This window comes from Lycorma delicatula, chromosome 5 (assembly GCF_047948215.1).
Source record: "Lycorma delicatula isolate Av1 chromosome 5, ASM4794821v1, whole genome shotgun sequence".
Taxonomy (NCBI): domain Eukaryota; kingdom Metazoa; phylum Arthropoda; class Insecta; order Hemiptera; family Fulgoridae; genus Lycorma; species Lycorma delicatula.
In genome coordinates this window covers 151852609-151873998 of record NC_134459.1, presented here as the reverse complement: position 1 = coordinate 151873998, position 21390 = coordinate 151852609, and the positions used below count along the sequence as shown (strand labels likewise).

General features: G+C 32.2%; 1 protein-coding gene across 5 annotated transcripts in view; it reads left to right on the top strand.

Annotated features, from left to right (window-relative positions):
• LOC142325497 (uncharacterized) overlaps positions 1-21390 on the top strand; it is a 384074-nt gene that overhangs the window by 312654 nt on the left and 50030 nt on the right. For all 5 annotated transcript variants that reach the window (XM_075367339.1, XM_075367337.1, XM_075367336.1 and 2 more), the window contains one exon: positions 13098-13331. In XM_075367339.1, the coding sequence (XP_075223454.1) occupies positions 13226-13331 (106 nt within the window). In that variant the 5' untranslated portion in view covers positions 13098-13225. The remainder of the gene's footprint in view (positions 1-13097; positions 13332-21390) is intronic.

The following is a 21390-nucleotide window of genomic DNA, read 5'->3' as shown; positions in this document are numbered from 1 at the left end:
TTTTTCTACACCCCAATTTGTAATTTTTAAATCTCAATACTCTTAGATATTCTTTAATAATCACTCTATACGTGCATTTGAGCGCGATTCGTTTTTTCTTTTACGTAGTTCTTAACGTCTATATTACACATCGTAAAACTAGAACTATTATTTGGTTTTATGCGATAAGCACTGCAACCTCTGGTTAGACATTTTATACAGCAATCTGATTGGAATCTTAGACTCAAGTCAAGTCGATATGAAAAGAAGCCCTCATCAAAATACAAAATACCAAGGGTGGAATAACATATATAGATCCTTCATTTTATTATCATGAATATTTAGTAAAACCCTCAACAAACTGTAGGGAAGAAATTGTTTTTGTATAAGCGAAAAGGTTGAAAAGTGATAATGAGAAACCTACGGGGACTATAAACCTAAGGCACTACGAAACGCAATAAAACACCCACCCGTGAAAATAGTTGACATCCATCCTCGGCTATCGGTCTTTCAGGAGATCGGGTTATCTTACCCAAGACGGGTACAGCGCATTCTGACCCTAATTTAAACACTTATTAAACACTTAACTGGCAAGAGGTTGATAGTTCAATGCCCAACCAAGCCATTACATTGTAACATTATATTATTGAGACATTATATTTTAACGATAAACGGCTTCTCAATACTGTCCCCACCCGCCATGCTGTTGATTTTTAATTAATTGCACATCCTTGCTGGGGATTCATGATATAATATATTCATAGAAGCACTTCGTACAAAATTCTTTACAAGTCAATCAGTCAAATTTCCATTTTTCTACTATCGTGCTAGTAGTAAGTCAGGTGAAAGAGAACAAAATTCTTATTATGGTCTATTTTGCATTTTTCCAATGTATCTTTCCCGCTTTTCACGTTTCATAGAAATCATACTTACTCGTACGTAGATGTTATGTGATTTACACTTTTCCGTACATTATTGATCGATTATAACGCTTAGATTATTTCAAATTTTGTTAGTTCAATATTTTAGAATATCAATTATCAATCTCTCTCTCTTTCTGTGTGTGTGTGCGTGCGGGCGCGTGTGTAGACAGAGAAAGTGAGAGGTTTATATATATATATATATATAAAATTTGTGCTTCGAAAATCTTCAAAACTACTTGGTCAATTTCATTGAAATTTAGATATGTTGTAGAAATGTATTTGAAGTTTTGCATGTGAAAACTTGATAAAGATTGGTTAAGTAGTTACTGAGTTACGCTCAGTTTAAGAACAACAATAGGTTATGTTGTTACATAAGCTCAATTTGAAGTTTTTTTTTCGCTCGCATGTGGGATTGCGGGTGAAAATGAATTTTCATTGCGTTTTGAGGTATAAGGATTACGAAAATACCATGTATAACATTTTTTGGCTCGAAAACTTAAATATAATGTTAATGTATAAAATTTTGTGTCTCGAACAAACATTTCTTAAACTGCTGGATTAATTTAATTGAAATTGAAGTATACTATAGTACTCTATTTGAAGTTGTACATGTGAGAATTTGATGAAGATTAGATGAGTCGTTCTTGAGTTGCAATCAATTATTCCAAATACTTTGAACATTTTGTGGCTCGAAAATCTCCAAAACTGCTGAATCAGTTTCATTGAAATTTAGTTGTGCTGTAGTAATGTTTCTGAAGTTACGCATGTGAAAATGTTATGAAAATTGGTTGAGACGTTCTTCAGTTAAGCTCAATTCAAGGTCGACAACAGACAACATAACCTCAATTTGAGGTTATGTAATTGAGGTAATTAAAACTGCATAATTCTGTGTAGGGTCTGCTCGTTAGTCAAACGTATGCAGTGCATTGTAGTCTGAAAATTCAGTGGGTTCCTGAATGCGAAATAATGAGGCCGTCGGAAACGAAAAGTCTTTCTTCTTGCGCAGAACTGTGCAAGGAGTTGTTTTTTTAATTTGAACGCATGGAATTAATTAGTTTAATAATTCGATTAAGAGATATAAATTTTGAAATTTGTTCTATTATTCATAATATTACATTATATAATGAAAAGTTTAAGCACCCAGAAAAAATACATGGAAAGTAAGTAAAAGTTGATTAATAAATCAATAAATTTAAATTTAAAAAAAAAGTTAAAAAAAGGAGTTGAAGTCGGATTCGAACCGATGTGTGACCCTTGCAAGATCCAAATATTTCATTAATTAAAATTCTATTTGGCTATAATTCTGGAACCAATGAAAATAAGTATTACTTATGACATACCGTTGAAAAGCTCTCAATGAGGGCTTATTACTGTAGTTAACAAAAATTCCAAAGTCCAAACGTTTGGGGATTTTGGGCTTTTTTGGACATTTTTGATCCAGTCGACTACAATCAGAATGGGACGTAACTAGATGTTACAACAGTCCTAAATCCAAAATTTCAACTTCCTAGGACTAATCGATTTTGAGTTATGCGAGATACATATGTTCATACGTACAGACATCACGCTTAAGCTAGTCAAAATAAATACAGGGATAGTCAAAATAGATATTTGCGTTGAAATCTGAAAACCAAAAGTTTTCGCGAAATTCCTTTACTTCGTACAAGGAAGTAAAAAAAAAAATATGTGTGCGCCTACTGTGCGCATGTGTGTCGCACAGGTTTTACCGAATTGATTTTCTTCAGATTTAGCTCAAATATTTCTATATATATGACCATAGATCATATTCATTTTTGTTCAAAATTTGTTGAAGGATTAGGAGGATATCGCGTTAAACCCAGTTTCGGTCTTCTTCAGAGGCATTTTAAACAAATTTTTATTAAAGGAAATTTGTTACCAACAATGTACGTATATATATATATATATATATATATATATAAATAAAATAAAAAATACTTTTAATCAACCTCCACCTATTAAAATCTTCGGTTTAAATATTTTTCAAACATTTTTTGAAAGTTAATATAGTATCAAGAAATGACTACATTTTTTTTTAAATTATAGACCTTGATTCAAAAAGCAGAAAAGTTTTTTGAAATTTTTTTCTTGTTTTAGCGTTTATTAAAGGGGATGTTAGATTTAAAGAAAACTTTACTTAGAAAATTTGTTAAGCTTAATGTACATATGAATATTTTTAGAAAAGATTTACCTAAAATTTATTCCTCACCTCTAAAAGATATTCTGTTTGTGTAACTCTTAATTTTTATTATTAGCCAAAATTTGTCCAATATTCGTATAGTTTTACTCTTATAGGGATTAGATGTATTATTAAGTTAGAAGATATTTAAATCTTGAAAGGGCAATACTTACAAACATACAATTTTTTTCTCTACATGGTCACTGACAAACTAATCGTTCAATTAACTTGTTACTCTTTTTGATATTTCGTGCTAATCTCGACCCTCAGTTTTACTTAAATTATCCATTTAATTTATCCTTAATTACAATGAGGTTTTTTATTAGCCATGACTGAAAAACAATAATTTATTATCTTTGACAATCAAATTGTTCAAACATGTCTTCGTTTTATTTTGTAATTGTTTGTTTTTGATAGTAAAATTATTGTAAAATTTTCTAGTTTTAGTTATTAAGAATGCACTAATTACACAAAAAAAATAAGTCCATTGTAAAATATAAGCACGTTTTTATGCGATTTTAATATTAAAAAAGCTGACAACACAGTTTAGGACTTTTTCGTCACGCGCCTTTTTTCTGATGCACGGCTTATACACACATGCACACATAACTTGATTTAATATGTTTATCATTTTATTTAAATATAATATTTCTGTTTATTTAATTCAATGATTGTAACCAACGCTCACGCGCATACCGTATTTCATTCGCGCGGATTTGGCGATACTAGTGACCACTTTAAATAGTTTTTACGCTTTAAATATTCATTTACTTAATTCTACCGCTCTACTGTGACGTTACAACGTATCAGGCGTACGTCAGTGCTACACTAACGCCCCTTGTGGTGAGAAGGGGTACTAATGACATACTATACTCACTTAGCCGCTAGTTTATTTAGAGCATTTTTTGGGGTAGGGGGTGCGATTGTACAATTTTTTTTTGGAAATATTACTCTTTATTTGTTTAAAAATGTGCTTAAAAAATGAAACCTTAATTAAGCAAAGTTTCTAGATGCTGAGGGTGATCTTGCTGTACAGTCTCACTCCCTTGACCTTTTAAGTTGAAAATTTAATGGCATCAATGCCCCATATATAGAAGTATCATTCCTAAAAACATTTACAATTAAATTAAATTAAATCAGCAATTGCTACTCCCTCCGGAGAAGGGAGCGCATTGTCCCTCCAAACACTTAGTACCCCGTTGTGGCCTATCAAGCGTTAGCACCGAAAGGACTTCAGTGGACGGTCTGAAGGGGAATCACGTCGGGAGGACAGGTTTCAAAGCCTAGCCTCCCGCGGTCGGACCATAAAATGGGTTCGAGAACGCTGGTTCAACAACGGATTGGAATGCTAATAAATCTGTCCATAAAATATAAAATAATACACAACTTAAAATTTAGACCCGTCATTAAAAATAAACCCTTAAACACGCCCGATTATAGAATCATACAGCAGCAAGGGACAATCATACAGCAGCAAGGAACACTGTCCAGGTTCTGCGATTCGTAGGGAGAATTTGTGAAACTCCCGCCACCTTTGCATTCCATTCCATTCCATAGAAGTATCTTCAGAACTACTCCACCGATTTTGACCAAACTTGGTCAAAATCGGTAGTTCTGAAGATTTAGGGATTTAGGGTGCTGACAAAAAACACCGAACAGACACACATACATACGAACATCCGGAAAATTTCCATCCGGTTTTTTGGGATCCTTAGATGCCAAAATGTAAAGATCCGGTAAAAACCGCATACGCCCAAACTGGACCGATTACAATACTTTCCCTTCTATAGCAAAAGCTCTGTGGCTCTGCTACAGCGCTAGGCAGGAAAATAAAATTAAATGTTTATTCTATAAATAATATTAAGTCCAGTGCTAAAATTTGTTTATAATTAAATTTTATATATATATATATATGTGCAAATGTATATTTACGTTTTCAAAAGACAAGTGATAACTTATTTTAAGGTGCAATTGTAAGTATTATTTAAATATATGTTAAAAAGTTTATTCAAGTAAGTTAAATAATCACCGATTTCCTTTGTAAAATACCAACATAAGGTTTAATAAAGTATATAAGTTTAATAAACTTATATAAGTAAATACTAAGATGTAAGTTGAAAGTTAAAAGTTAATAAATTTTAATAAAAGGTTTTTTAAATATCTCGCTTATGTCAACATTAAAACATCTCGATTTAAATAATGTAACGTTGTTTCTTTTCTTTTTAATTTAACTGATTTTTTTGGTAAATGAAATACGAGGTGTAGCTATTAAATAACGTAACTAATGCTGCTACTGATGAACTGCGCATGCGCCAAATCCGTACTACCGACAGCTCTGTAGCGTGAAGTACCTTCTCTTTCGATTGTTGCCACTCCAGTTTCTGTAGACATATTAGTCTGGCCGTCGCCTTCGTTTGGATAACAAATGATAAGTGTCTTATTAGAGCCGGCCTCCGTGGCGCGAGTGGTAGCGTCCTGGACTTTCATCCGGAGGTCCCGGGTTCGAATCCCGGTCAGGCACGGCATTTTCACACACTCTACAAATCAATAATCTCATCCTCTGAAGCATACCTAACGGTGGACCCGGAGGTTAAAATAAAATGTCTTATTAGATCAAAGAATCGTAAAATTTCATATGAAACGTGCAAAAGCTGCTGCTGAAACTTATCTTTTTATTAAAAGAAGTATATGGCAATGAATGTTAATCATGTGCGCGGGTTTTTGAGTGGTTTAAGTGTTTCCAGGATGTTCGAGAAGACATTGAAGATGATGATCAAAATTCAAAGTGATGATTGCTTTTTCGATATTCACTTGTTTACCATGCTAAAAGTCAAACTATTAATCAACATTATTACCTTGAGGTCCTTGCTCAACTCCATGAAAAAATAAGAAAAAAACAACCTGAATTGTGGAAGAACAAGTCATGGGTTCTTCATCAGGACAATGATTGTTAGACCTGTTCCCCAAGGTCAAATCTGCATTAAAATGAACAATATTTCAGACTGCAGAAGCTATAAAAGAAAAAGCGCATGCGTCATGAAGAGCTCAAGAAGAGGACTTTCAGTACTGTTTCGAGCAATGGAAAATTTGCATGGAGCATTGTAGAGATAGAGGAGGAGGGGTGTATATTGAAGGGGATAACTAAATATATATAAATTTAAAATGAAATATTTTACAGCATTAGTCTCGTTATTTAATAGCCACACATCGCTTCTTTTTCAGCAAAATTAATTTATGTTTAATCTAGAAACTAGTTTTTTTCTTATTGCAAATAATAAAATTTTTGATTAGAAATAAATGTAATCTTTATTTATTGATTTGGTTTACATAAACAAAATATATTTATTTCATAAAATGGTTTAATGTTAAGTGATTACTGGAAAATCACGGCTGATATATAAAAAAGGTGTATGGGTTTTTCTTTTTCTTAGTTCTTTGAACAATTTTCACTATAATTCAAATCTGTCATTATTATCAGTCAAATAGAAAGTAAATAATTACATTAAACCATTAAGATATTGCCATCACCATATTTTTATTAACAATATTCATATGATCACGAACTAATAAGTTATATTGTTAAAATTTATGTAAGATAAATAAAATAAATTTATTATTAACTTAATACAAGTGAAAGATATGCTATAAATTTGGCCTTATAATGTTGGGGAAGAGTTTTATTACGTAGAATATTATTTTAGTTTGCGACCTTCCCTAGAGGTTGGGTTGGTATTTACATTCATATTAAATTTTGTGTGTGTGTGTTTTCAAAACACACACACTCAATAGTGTTTTGAAAGAGAAGGAAAGATATATACTGCAAAAAGGCAAGACAGCTGGGCTATTACCCACAAGTTGTTGAGACAGCCTCTTCCTTTGCTAACGAGTGTGTACTTTACAGATGACCTCTGTGAAGGCAAAACAATGTAGAAAATGAACACTATCTGGAATTTCTCTACTGATAAACTTTACTAGTAAAGTAATGCTGTTATTTTAACTAGAAATTACTGGAGTATAAAATTATAGTGAACTAAAATAACTTTAAATTTATATTTTCAATTCTCAATTATCTTACGAAATAGTGAGCCATGTATAATAGTAAACTTTGAATTCAGAACAAATATTCAGTTTTTTGGAATATGATTAACTAGATAAATATATAGAGAACTGAAATAACTCCTCTCCAATATTTTGAATGTGAAATAACACAATCATAAATGTGTTATACTAAACCAATACTAGATTGAGTGGAAACAATTTTTTTTTTCAGTTCAGATATTTTTATCATATTCAGCTTCACAAATTTTAGCTAAATGTGTTTAAACAGTAGGGATTTATTATTTTCTTTCTGTAATTTGTTTTAAATCCTCAAGAATATGCACATAATTAAGTAAATTTAAAATTCATTATAAAGAGACTGACTAGCTTTGATAGTTGAGAAATGGAATCTATGTTTTCCTTGTAATGTCTGAGTGTCTTTAGCTACAATTAGCAGATAATCAGCTAATCTGACACAATTTATATCTCTTCCACCTGTGTTTACTCCTTTTTAACCATGCAATATTTCTTTCATTATTTCTTTGATATGAAAGCGTGAACAGTGTTGATGATAAGCAGCAGCCTTGCCTCTTTCCTCTGCCTAATTTTAGCCAATCTGTGAGATTCTCATTTATTTTCACAGCTGCTTTTTGGTTCATATAGAATTCTCTTATCAGCCTTTTATCTTTCCACTCAACTCTCCTTTTTTTCAGAATCTCAAATAACTTTTACAGTTGTACTCTGTCGAATGCCTTTTCCATATCTATAAAACACAAGGTCAAATCCTCTTCTTCTTTCAAAACATCTTTCTCCAATCATTCTGATCAGCCCTACAGCTTCTCTTGTTCCTTTTCCTTTTCTGAATCTTCAAACTGTTTTTCCCCTGTATTCTCCTCTATTTTTGTTATCAACCTTCTATTTATAACTCTAAATATTATTTTTGCAGCATGTGATATTAAGCTGATAGTTCTATGTTCTTAACATTTTCTTGGTTCCAACTTTTTTAGGTATCAGTTTCATTATTGTTTTAACAAGATGTGTATTGCACATCAAGAATATCTCATCTATTCCTTCATTTTCTAAGCATTAAAAGAGTTTTACTGGAAGTTCATCTACTACTATTGCTTCAGTTCTCAAAATTGGTGAGCCTTTCTCCTCTTCCATAACTTCTTCTTTCACCTCATTTTTCTGTGTTTCTCGTAACTTCTCCCTACATACAGGTAGGACCTCTATACACACTTCCCGTTGTTTTTTTTATCTCATCTTTATGAACATTTTTACCATCTTTCTTCTCAATATCTCTCATTTTATAAGTAGGATTTCTTCTATCCCATGTGGCATTTTTTACCTTCTTATTCAACATGTTACACATGCTTTTCTTTTCTAAATCTTTTATGGTTTTACATTCTTCTTTTAGCCACCTTTCTCTGGCTTTATTTGTGTATCTCTTTAATTCATTATTCAATCTTTGATAGATTGCTCTATTGTATTCTCCTTCATTTTTATATTTTCTTCCTTCTTCCATTTTCTTGTATCATTCCTTGTGTTACCCAAGGTTTCACTGTCAGCGTGCCTTCATAGAAACCAGTTTCTTTCTCTTCAGCTTCTGTCATAGATATATCTCCTTGATCACATTTCCTCTGATACTTCATTTTCCCTTTTACCTAAAGTAATTGCCTTTATCAACATATCATCTAATTTTACTCTCCCTATGCCCTCTAGTCCCTCTATATTTCATTTCTTCGCCTTTATTGCAGTTTGAATTCTTTTTAATATTATTCTCATTTTCATCATTAAAAGAATATAATCACTTCCTACATTAGCTCCTGGGAGCTCATTTGTCTTCTTAACAGCAATCCTGTAACTATTGTCGACCAAAAAATGATCTATCTGAAAGTGAGATCCATTGTTGGTCTTATCCAAATATATTTTCTTCATTTATGTTTTTAAAAAAATGTATTTGTAATAACCAAATCCTTCTCTTGGCAAAATTTAACCAGCCTGTCTCTTCTTTCATTTCATTTTCCCAATCTAAACTTGTTCACTGTCTTTCCATCTTTTGCTTTCTTCCACTACTGCGTTCCAGTCATTCATAATTGTTTTATAGCAATCGTATTCATTTTCTGATAACCCCTTAATGTTATTGTACATCTTTTCAATATCTTCATCCTTAAACTCTGATGTTGGCATGTGTACCTGAATTATTACTAAATCTTTTGACACCATTCCAATCCTTAAAGCTATTACTTTATCATCCAAAATTACTGTATTAAAAGTAATAAATTACTTTTTTGAGTCTTCTTGCTACACTATTTTACAACTATTCCTACTCTGTTTTCCCCTCTTTCAATTCCTGAGTGCTATAAGGTAACTTCACCACTTCTCAACACTCTTCTTCCCTCCCATCTTTTTCTTTTTCCTGTTTAGCCTCCGGTAACTACAGTTTAGATAATGCTTCAGAGGATGAATGAGGATGATATGTATGAGTGTGAATGAAGTGTAGTCTTGTACATTCTCAGTTCGACCATACCTGAGATGTGTGGTTAATTCCACAGTTAATGTGTGGTGGTGTCCCAACCACCAAAGAACACCGGTATCCACGATCTAGTATTCAAGACCATGTAAAAATAGCAGGCTTTACTAGAACTTGAACGCTGAAACTCTCGACTTCCAAATCAGCTGATTTGGGAAGACATGTTCACCACTAGACCAACCCGGTGGGTCTCTTCCCTCCCATCTTTTTTTTTTTTCCTACATCCCTGGGCCGGACATCCAGTTAAGTATACTTGGCTCAGGGACGTGTCTTTGACTCTTAAGGCGGTCTTCCCACCCACCGGTTTTACACCCAGTACGGCAGTTCAACCGCCCCGGTACAGATCTTTTTTTTTCCTGCCTCTAATTCCCACCAAGGGGGGCCAAGCCTGGCTATGCCGTTCCCAAACTCCCCCCCGAACTGGGTCTCGGTCTTTATGCCTTTTGGCCTCTAACCGGCGTGACCAGCACAAGGGGCACACACACCCCCAGAACCAGCCCCGCCGGCCGGGACTAGGTCTTTTCTTTGCCCGCAGTTTCTCCCCTGGAGTCCCCGTCCCCTTGTTGAAACCCGCACATCAAGGCATGCAGGCTCTCAGAGACGGGGCTGTCCACCCTTCCCAATCAATCAATTTTAGTAAAGTAAAATTTTTTTTAATGATCTGTGAATTGATGGGTTTGATGCTATTCTCCATTGCATTCTGTTCCCTAGTAATAGCATATTACTTATTACATTCTACATCTTCTGATTGATTATCTGTTTCATATATTCCAGTCTTTTTCTCCTCTGAACTTGTAAATATGCATGCCCCTTCATCACCAAATTAACTAAACCTGATTGTCTTAATACATGACCTATCAATCCATATTATCTCTTACAGATTTTGCCATTAATTTCTTTTGCAAGTAATTTCCCTCCATTTCTACTCTTCTCAAGATCTCTTAATTTTGAAATCAACTGACCCATTTAATTTTCAAAATTCACCTATAACACTCCACTTTAAAGATGTCTATTCTTTCTTTTCTGTTTTACCCTATTTTCCATATTTCACTACCAAAAGTTCTTAAAGATCACATCATGCTAATATTTCTAAAATTTACTTTGTAACACTCTGATCTAAATTTGACAACTCAGATTTCTTACCTGAATGAAAGCTTGTGTGTACCTATATAATGTATTCTTGATGGTTCCATTACTTTAGAATTAAAGTAATCTTCTTTATGTCTTTATAAGGTTATATTTTTTCTTAATAATTATAATTATTTGTTTAAGCATAATTTAATTATTAAGTTTAGGCTTCATTATTGCTTTTGAAACATTGTTTAATGGAATTCACCTACTGAATAAAATTTATTACCTCGATTAAAGACAATTTTTTATATATATTGATAAGTAAATATAAATAACTACACAGGTATAAAGAATTGTTTTAATAAAGAATAAGATGGAAAAATATGTTGATGTTGTAAGATGTAAAAATACATTGAAGAAAAATTCAAGCCATATATTTCGCTGAAAAATTTCCATCATCGCAAATTATATCAGATTCAAGAACCCAGTGTATTCATCTGATTAGTAATAACTTAAGTGACAAAATAGCGTCATTGTCTTTCAGTTATAAAATGTTATTTCTTTTAGATTCTAATCGTATTGATTATTTACTATATTTCTTGGAATTTGTTTTAACTAAAAGTGAGAGCAACTAAATGTCACTGAAAAAAATATACAACTGATGCACTTCTTTGAAATTTCAGCAAGTTTAAGTAACCAAACCAATTAATTGTTGTTATTAATAAATTTATTTATTTTTATTCTGTTCAGTATGGTAATGGACAAATGTAAAATTAAAATATTGTTCCCAACTGTTTTTATTTTGAACAAAATAAAATAGAACTTCTATAATGCAGTGTTAATAAATAATCTTTTTTCATTAATAAAAATAAAACTGTAAGTAAATAACATAAATTTAGTAATAAATAATATAGTTAGTGAATTTCTTGATATTCCAATGCAATCTTTATCTTTTGTTCTCCGTTATTCTTTACAAATAACCACATAAAAATATGTTTCAACTTTTATGATCTTTTTCACAACTATTGTTTCTTTATGATCATTACATATTGTGTTGCTCATTATACTTATTGTTTTTACTTTTTTTTGTTTGCATAATGTACCTATTGCTCACGTATAACACTGTAGTATGATATATTGCTATGAATTATTAAAGTTTTATTATTAATAGAAAATTTGTAATTTACTGCAAATAATTTTTGTGTTATTACTGATTGTATATATTACTGATATACAGTATATATTACTGATGTTTTAGCACTGTGTTAAAAAGTAGTACCTATAACATTATCTAAATAACAAGACAGTATCCCTTGCTTTTAAAACAAGCTTGGGAAAGACCAGCTATATTTGAGTGTTTATATTAGAGCCCAGTTAAACTGATAGTAAGTATAAATAAAGGAAGCTTATTTTCTGGCTATGGTATATTTAAATCGATTACTAACAGTGCAGTGAAATGCATCTAATGAATAAGAAATTTTATATTTGTTGAAAAACAAATACTAATGCCTTTTTAAAAAGATGTTTTCTTTTTATAACCTATAAAATATATTGAATTATGTAATTAATAAATTGTAATAGAAGGCTGGAAAAGCTCAATGAAAATAAAAGAAAGGATAATATCAACAAAGGAAGCCTTCAGTAAGAGGGAATTTCGGAAACATCATTATGGGAAAATGCATGATGATAATGATATTTGAGTTAAAAAAGCTTTGTTTGCAACTGTCAAAACTATAAACACAATGTTAGTATGTCAGGGATGTTTAATCCCCCTACTTATCACAGACTCTGGACTTTTATCCTTTGCCGCTGGACCTTTATAACTTATCGGTGGATATTTATTTTTTTCTGATTAGAACTGATTTAGTTTATGTTGCTTTTAAGAAGATGGAGTTTTAGGACTGTGTTCCTCTCCTTTTATAGATAGCATACATGAAAATATTTTAACTGGGGGTTATATACTGGGAAAGTTGCGAACTTTTTGTGTCATTCTTTCAGCACAATTATCCTTCAGTCCATCCTCTGAAGGCCTTTCAGTCAAGCTGAAATGCACCTGGAATGGCTCTAGCTTTGTGTAGGGTGTAATGCACTACCTTCATAGAGAGAGTCTTATATTGTAGCTGGAGATAGTTGCCTGCAGCTCAAAATTACGATTACAGTTTGGCCTAAATATTATGTGATAGAATTCACACATTGGTTTCAATTGGACCTACTGCCTTAGAAGCGGTTTTAAAAAACTTTATAAAAATGATTTCAGTAATTAAAAATTGTGTAATTAGTGCATTATATAAAATTTATAATCTTATATTTTCTTCGATTTATTTATTCTAATTTCTTATCTTTTCTTTCGTTTCAGATCAAGCTATAAGATGAAAACAGTTGTTGGAAAGATAAGATATTTTAATTAAAAAGAAAAAGTAGTTTCCTTTATACCACTTCAGTTTACATAAAAAACCGTGTAATTTTACTGAACATTCAGAAAAGATGCCGAAGAGAAGAAAAAGTAAAACAGATAATTTACATTGTTTACCACATATGCCATTTTTAGATCCTTTAATTACTATTAAATCAATTTATATTAAAAGTAAGGGTAAGTATGTCAAATAATTAAATTATTTTATGAAGATATTTTTTAATTTTTACTTTTGTAATTTTTATTTTGATATATAAATCAAAATGTCCACATATATGTCTGCGTTCACTTGTAACTCAAGAACCGCTGAACCTATCTGAATTTGATTATTTTATTTAGGAAAATTTTTACTAAACTTTGAAAATAGTTTTAGGTGAAAATTTAAATAATTAACATTAAGTGGGCAGTTAAGTTTAAAATCAGACCGCTTCAGTCTTCTTAAGTAATATTTTGAGTCACAGACTAAGCATGTCTAGAGTTTCATGCTAAATTAAAGCAAGGGAATTCTTTACTACAATAGGTTTGTTTCTTTCAATTTTTGTCCATTTTTCATCAGTCTTAACACTTGTACAGAATAACGCATGACCGATAGAACCTGTTACGTTTCAGAATGAACTATTTTAACTAGGTATAGCAATCAACGTTTTAAATTTTAAAAGAAAATTTAAATGTACTTTTCTTAAAAAAAATAAAGAAATAACAAAAACGAACAAAAAAATCAATTTGTACTTAAAAGTAAAGATAATTCTGTTTTCAAGAGAATTAGTTTTTTTTAAATTTTCTATTTATAGTCTTTGTACACGAGAGGACGCCCCCATGCTTTTTAGTCATGCATAAAAAAAATTTTTTTTAAAAGTAATTTTCTTGGGAAAAAACTTACCTTTACTTTTTTAGTACAAATTATGTTTTTTAAGAAAAGCATCTTTTAAAACATTTAGTATTTTTACTTTTTTATTTTATTTTTTTAATTGTATAATCATTTAAACTGACAAGTAAGTTTTTAGTTTTACTTGTTTTAATTCATTAGCAAACAAAAAAAAGTATTTATTTGCAGTTTTTATCTATATTATAAACTGGATAAATAGTTTCCGTATTTTAAATGATACCAGTTATTTAACTAAATCAGATGGTTAGCGTACATAAATTTTAGAAGTCGGCCTTCGTGGTGCGAATGATAGCGTCTCGGCCTTTCATCCGGAGGTCCCGGGTTCGAATCCCGGTCAGGCATGCCATTTTCACACGCTGAAAAATTGTCATTTCTGCTCATTTTCTAAAGCAATACCTAAATGTAGTCCCGGAGGCTAAAAAAAAATTAGAAGCCAAATTTACACTAGTTATATTAAAATCTGCTTAAACAGCCATATGATCTACTCATACTGAATCGATAGTCAAAATCAATTGGATCGATAGCTACATCTTTTGAGCTCCCTTGCTCAAGATTTTCTCCTTATTTTATATATATAGAACATATTAATATATATAAAAATATATAAAAGTAATGGAATACTGTATTGACACCCGACTTACGTCGCTGTATAAAATTTCACCATTGTATGACGTCGGGAAATGAGTTTTATATTAAGGTTGAAAGATTTGAGGACACAGTTGAACCATTGTAAGTTAAAGAAGAGCATGTAAAAATGACTCCTTCATCCACTTGGAAAATTTACGATGGATCGCCCTCTGCTAATTAAAAATAGATTTATTCTTTTTGTATTCACTCGCTCATGATGCATTTTATTCTGAAAATGGCTACTACTCACGCGCGCGCGTAAACACACTCCTCTTCACTTTTTTTTTTCTTACCTCTTCCAGAGTGGACAGTATTTTGTGTCCTACACAGTATGAATAGATCTTTATACAAAAAAACTAATTTTAAATTTTAATTTACATGCTCAGTAAGAAATTTAGAAAAATTTTAAGCGATAAAATTTTAAAAAAATAGATTGGAATCCAAGTTTAGCAGCAATTTTTTTGAAATGTCAAAGGGGGTTCTATCTTCTTGCATGGAAAATAATTTTGTGAGTTGTTTGCGTGTGTATTTATATGTGTATGTAGGTTAAATGGTATTATTTACTAATTTATTATCCTTTTGGAAAAATCGTTGATATGTGTCCAAGACCTTTTATTAACTATATATACTAATAGAGAAGTATTAACTTCATTAATAATAATAATAATAATAGAAGTAACACTATTACAGTTAAATGTTTTGTTTTCATCTTACCTTGTCTTGTCACCACATCGTAATTCTGTGATTACTCGTCTTATTATTATTATTAGAATAAGTATTACTATTTGCTTGTTATTGTCATGATAACTCCGAAGTCATACACTGTATTTAACAAATTTTCACCTTGTTCATTTAACTTCTTTTTTTTACTTGTCTTCGACATTTATGACGTTATCAGTTTTCAATTCGGGAAATAATTTATCAGATTATGTCACGGACGCTGTAATTATTTTATTATTGTTCTCGTTTTTATTTGTAAATAAGTTCCCTATCCATCTATTTATGGTTCATAATACATTTATTACCTCTGATGAAATAGTTGATACATCACTAAGGAACTACTTATTTCCTATACGCTACTTAAACTGCTATTCTTGATTTTCTGTAAACGTACTTAACCCATAATCTTTAGTAAGGTTATCTTCCGTGCGGGAGGTCACTTAACACCTCCTACACTTTCTTATATGTTCAGCTAAATTTCGTGTTATCTTACATTTCATTTTAGATCACCTACAATTTTTTCGTCTTTTTTTCTTTGTCTTCTATTAATCCTTTTTTTATCAATCCTTCTCTCTCATAAAATATCCCAGTCGGTTAAACTTTCTTATACTCTACCTCTGATTAAGCTTCTATTCTCGTTCATTATTCTTACTTTTTTTTATTTTCCGTTCCGCCGTTCAGCATTGTTTTCTCCATTCTTCGTCTTCCTTTATTGCATATTTCAAATTTCTCCAGTCTTATTTTTTTGTACCTTCCGGGATTTTATGTTTCTCAACGATACGATAGTGCATTACAAATATAAAACTTTACAAGACGCTTCTTCAAGTCTCTCTTTTTCGTTTTAGCCTCCGGAACCACTGTAAGATATTATTTCAGAGGATGATATGTATGAATGTAAATGAAATGTAGTCTTTTACAGCTCAGGTTGACCATTCCATGTAGTTAATTGAGACCTAACCACCAAAGAACACCGGTAACCACGATCTACTAGTCAATACGTATATAAGTAACTGCCTTTACTAGGATTTGATTCTTAGAACTCTCGACTTCGAAATCAGCTGATTTCCGATGACAGTAAGATGAAGTTTAACTTCATCTTACTGTCTAATGACTGTTTCTTTATGTTAAATGCTTTCTTAACCAATCGTATTTTAGTTTTCATTTCGTTTTCACTTCTGTAATCGTTTGTTAACATGTTGAGTACCTCAATTATTTTATTTGTTCAATTCTTCCTTCTATTGTATAGATATTCGTTGGTTTCACGTCTCCCATCCTTATTTATTTTAGTTTCGTAACATTATGTTTTATTATATCTTAACGGCTTATAATTTTTAAATATTCTAAGTTATACTATGATATTTATTGATATACTAAACTAGTCTAATACCAGTCTATAGGTACAAGTAATTCAGTTGACGAAAGCCATAAGTAGCATTTAATATATAATAGAACACGATTAATGAATATATATAAGCATTAGTTTTCTTTTCGCAGCATTATTCGCATAAAAGATTACATTGCTTTTAAACCAGCCATTATTGTAATGTGTTGTGAGCGGAATAACGATAATTATCTGCTTAACCTGTCCCATTTTTTTTCCATAACTGGAAATCAAATAAAAATATTATATTCTTAAAAATATTAATATTGTATATTTAATAGTAATAATAATTTATTTATTTTAAAAAGGGGAAATATTTTACGCACCACCAGGGGACTGGCTAGCCTCCTGGTGTTGACTCCTTATTCGGCCTACCCATTAAAATTCACCTCCCGATTTTTCAGTTACAACCCCAGAATCCCTTTCGGATTACTTAAGGGTGGCGATATTTTTTCCCCTTCAGCCTCATGTAGCTGCTCCTTGCCACCGTTTGTTTCAGGCGGACTGTCTTCACGTATATCGAGACCCTAATACAAGCGTCTTGTCTTCGCAACATATCATAGACAATATTATCCGGTGTCAGGCTACCTTAAACTGTCTCTTTGAAGGCACGGAGCTGAGGACACATCGGAACTCCATTGAGACAGTGAAGAGCATAATCTTGCGGGAGCTGCAAAAACCACAACTTGGGCCCGCCAGCTTCCCCATGTTGTGAAGATATGACCGGGAGAGATTATGTTCAGTCAGCATTTGAATAAGAAAATAGTCCACCTCAACATGTTCCCCTCTATGCGAGAAAAAAACCTGATTATCCATCCGGCCCGCGTCACCCCCTTTCCATCTTACCTGCCAGATCTGGGTGGTGTTCTGCCTCTGGCCTCTCCCTTCCCGATCTCGGTAATATTCTGGTGGACTGACTTTCGCTCCTGGCGCAGAAGGTCAATAGGTATGACCCCTGTTACCAAAAGAACCGCGGGTTCTGAGACCGTGCAGTACGCTCCTTTTCGCTATATCGCGGCCATGAGTTTGCGGCATTTTTTGTAACGCAGAGCGTTACGAAATAATAATAGTAACAGGCTGAAAATTGTAATATTTTTAAAAATGTAAATAAACTAAAGAAAAATAGATTAGTTTTTAAATAATATAAAATGAGTGCCGAACTGAAGTGTTTCGAGTAGGAAAACGATCTCTTATATATAATAATAAATTAACTATAAACAATTTGTCAATTTTTAATGACGTAAAAAAGATCCAAAATTAAACAACCTGAGTATTACAAAAACCTTTGATATTACAAGCAAAATAAATATATAAACAATTTTTTTTACAAATTTCATTATAAATAAGTTATAACATGAAATTGAATTTGAAGCATATTGTCTCGTTTTTCTCTCTCTACACACCGCGTAATATACACATTTTATCGTGTCTGTAATTGCCAAAATACTATTCCATAAATAAAATCACAGCTTTTGAAAAAAACGGTGCCCTTAACGGTGAGAAAGGTACTCACTGTTCAACAATACCTAGACTGAACATTAAAGTTATATAATTTCGTTAAGTAAACTTTAATTAAAGCTGCTACTTTATATTTATTTTTAAAATTGGATCCGTTAATATTAAATAGGTATATAAAAGAATCTAGCTTATCCTTCCACGGCTCAGCTTCTACTCCATTAGCAATTTATTTATTCGGTTTTCATTATACAGCATTTTATATATTAATACAAGTCACTGAAGCTAAAACCCATCAGAGTTATGACATGAAGAATTCCTGTATAGTTATTATTTAACAAAATTAAATTCCTTGTGCATATAGATGTTGAATTAAATACAGGGCGTTTCATAATGTTCTTCGGAGTTTCGAAAATTCATTAACAAAAAACTATTTCACTCATAAGAATAAACAAGTACTGTACGAAAGAGTACTTGAAATAGTTTTTTTCCACATATATTAGGTAGTCAGTAAACCCATTTGCTCGCTAGGCGTCGACAGTAGAGAAAATGGCTGCCACGGGAAGCGAGAAGTCGTTTTGCGTGTTAGAATTTCACTGGTCAAAGTCAGTAATTTCTGTGCAACGTGCGTTTCGGTTGAAATTTCATAAGGAGCCACCAAGTGACAATTCAATTCGTGCATAGTATAAACAGTTCAGTGAAACCGGTTGCTTGGGCAAGCGAAAATCAACCGGTCGGTCCATCAACCTCAGAAGTCAATGTCGAACGTGTGCGTGTGCAAGTTTCGTCGCAGCCCGTCAAAATCGACTGCGGCTGCAGGCAGAGAATGAGGAATTCCGAAAACAACAATGTGGAGAGTTCTCCGTAAACGTTTATTATGCAAACCGGTACCATCTTCAATTAATCCAGCGTCTTTCTGATGGAGATAAAACACGTAGGCTCGATTTTTGTTTACAGTTAAAGGAAAAGATGTTGTTAGATGAAGGTTTTCTAAACAAGATAATTTTCAGCGATGTAGCTACTTTCCATATTAGCGGCAAAGTAAACCGTCATGACGTGCGAGTTTGGGGAATTGAAAACCCACACGCTTTTGTGGAACACATTCGGGATTCTCCGAAAGTAAACGTTTTTTGTGCGATCTCTCTTGAGGCAATGTATGGGTTGTTTTTTTATGGAAACGACAGTAACCGGCATGATATACCTGGATATGTTACAATTACGGCTTATGCCTCAGCTACTCAACGACTTAATTTTCCAGCAAGATGGTTGTCCTGCCCATTTTCATAACGAGGTCGACAGTACCTTAACACAACATTACCTCGGCGTTGGATAGGACGTGCGTCTGAAGAAGACCAACACACTATGCTGTGGACACCAAGATCACCAGACCTCACGCCATGAGATTTCTTTCTCTGGGGTTACGTGAAAGATAACTTGTTTATCCCACTAATGCCGCACGATATCGCTGAGCTAAAGAATCGCATAATCAATGCGATCAACTCTATCGAAAATGATGTGTTAGAACGAGTTTGGCAAGAGCTAGACTTTCGTGTTGGATGTGTGCCGTTTCACCAGAGGAGCACATAATGAAAATTTATAGATTTTAACAAAACCTGTTTGAGTCCCTGCATCACCTCGTACAACTTTCATTTAGGTAAATGAAATACTTTTCTTTGTACTGAATTTTTGTAACTCTTAAGAACATTATAAAACGCTCTGTATAAAAGTAGAGAAACTGAATAAATCAGAAATTGTAATTTTTTTTATTTCGATAGTAAAATTACGAAGTACATCCAAAGCAGACGGGTTCAAGAAAGGGAGAGGGTTTTACATCATTTGATGTAATGGTGGTATGGTGGAAGATGTAACATGACAATTTTTTTTTTAATTTTGCTATTTCATCTAGTTTATTATGAATATAGCTTTGTTTAACTGATTTTATTTATTTCATAAATTATACTTTTAACTAGTCTTCGATGTACGAGATTTTCTTCGATTTTAACCATTCGGCAGTTTCCGATTTTCGGTTCGAAACATTTGGAAATTTTTCAGTTTTCAAGCAATGGTACGACTCATTATCCATTGCTGTGATGGATCTTTCAGCAACAGTTTCGATTTAAAAAATTTTTTAAACCACTGCATAGAATTGTCACCATTCATTTTCATTGTGACTCTTGGGAAGATCTGGATTCAAATATACATAAACCACCATTCGAAAACCCGTTTTCACTTCCTACGTGCGTTTTTATTTATTATTCGTTTACCTTTTTCAGCCTGGGTTTTCACTCCAGTCATCAAACCTTTCAGAAAAGCGTCTTTTGCGCTCTTATTTCTCTATCCACCCATACCTTTTCCCGTATAAGTATCGCATTAACCCAGTTGATAAATTGGGTTACTGTCTAGATGATAATTGTCTTATCCTCTTCACGAAATAGCTTAATTTTTCTTAAAAATTCGTTACGCCATGAAATAACGTCTTCGCTTTCAATCAATAAAGAATTGTTTTTTTAGAACATGAAACGAAAATTCATTGATTTTAAAAAACGATGTAATGTACTTTTAGAAAAATTCGGCAGTTAAGAATCGATGTTTAATATTTTGTTCTCGTTATTGAAATAAAACTAATGAATTTTTTTCTAATAGCTGTTTTAGTAAAATCATGTTTCACACGCTTTCAAATCTTTTTAGGGCTAACATGTTTATCACCAATTTTGTGTTTTTTTATTACATTAAAAATTATTCTTTCGCTAACGCCTGTTGCACTACTTGATTTCCGAGCAATGTCCCGGACTGGAGTTTCAGGGTTATCTTGTTTTATGGTTATATATCAGCTACTTAAGGGTTTTCCAGGTTTATATTTCACGACAGAATCACTTATTGTTAAAACCCGATAGAAAAGAAAAATACAGGATAAATTAAAATTAGTAACACTGAATAAAACTGTTATAAAAATCTACTACAAAACTTGATCGTACCGTATGGAGTAGCTCGATAACACAGACGAAAATACTTTCTTTCACGCAACTGAATAATAGTATTACAAATGATGTTATCGTTATAAAAAAAAAATCGATGGCAAAGACTCAAAAATATCTTTAATTTCTTATCATCTGCATGCCAGTACGCCAGATAAGCGATAGATTATAGTACCCGCATAAAACAATAAT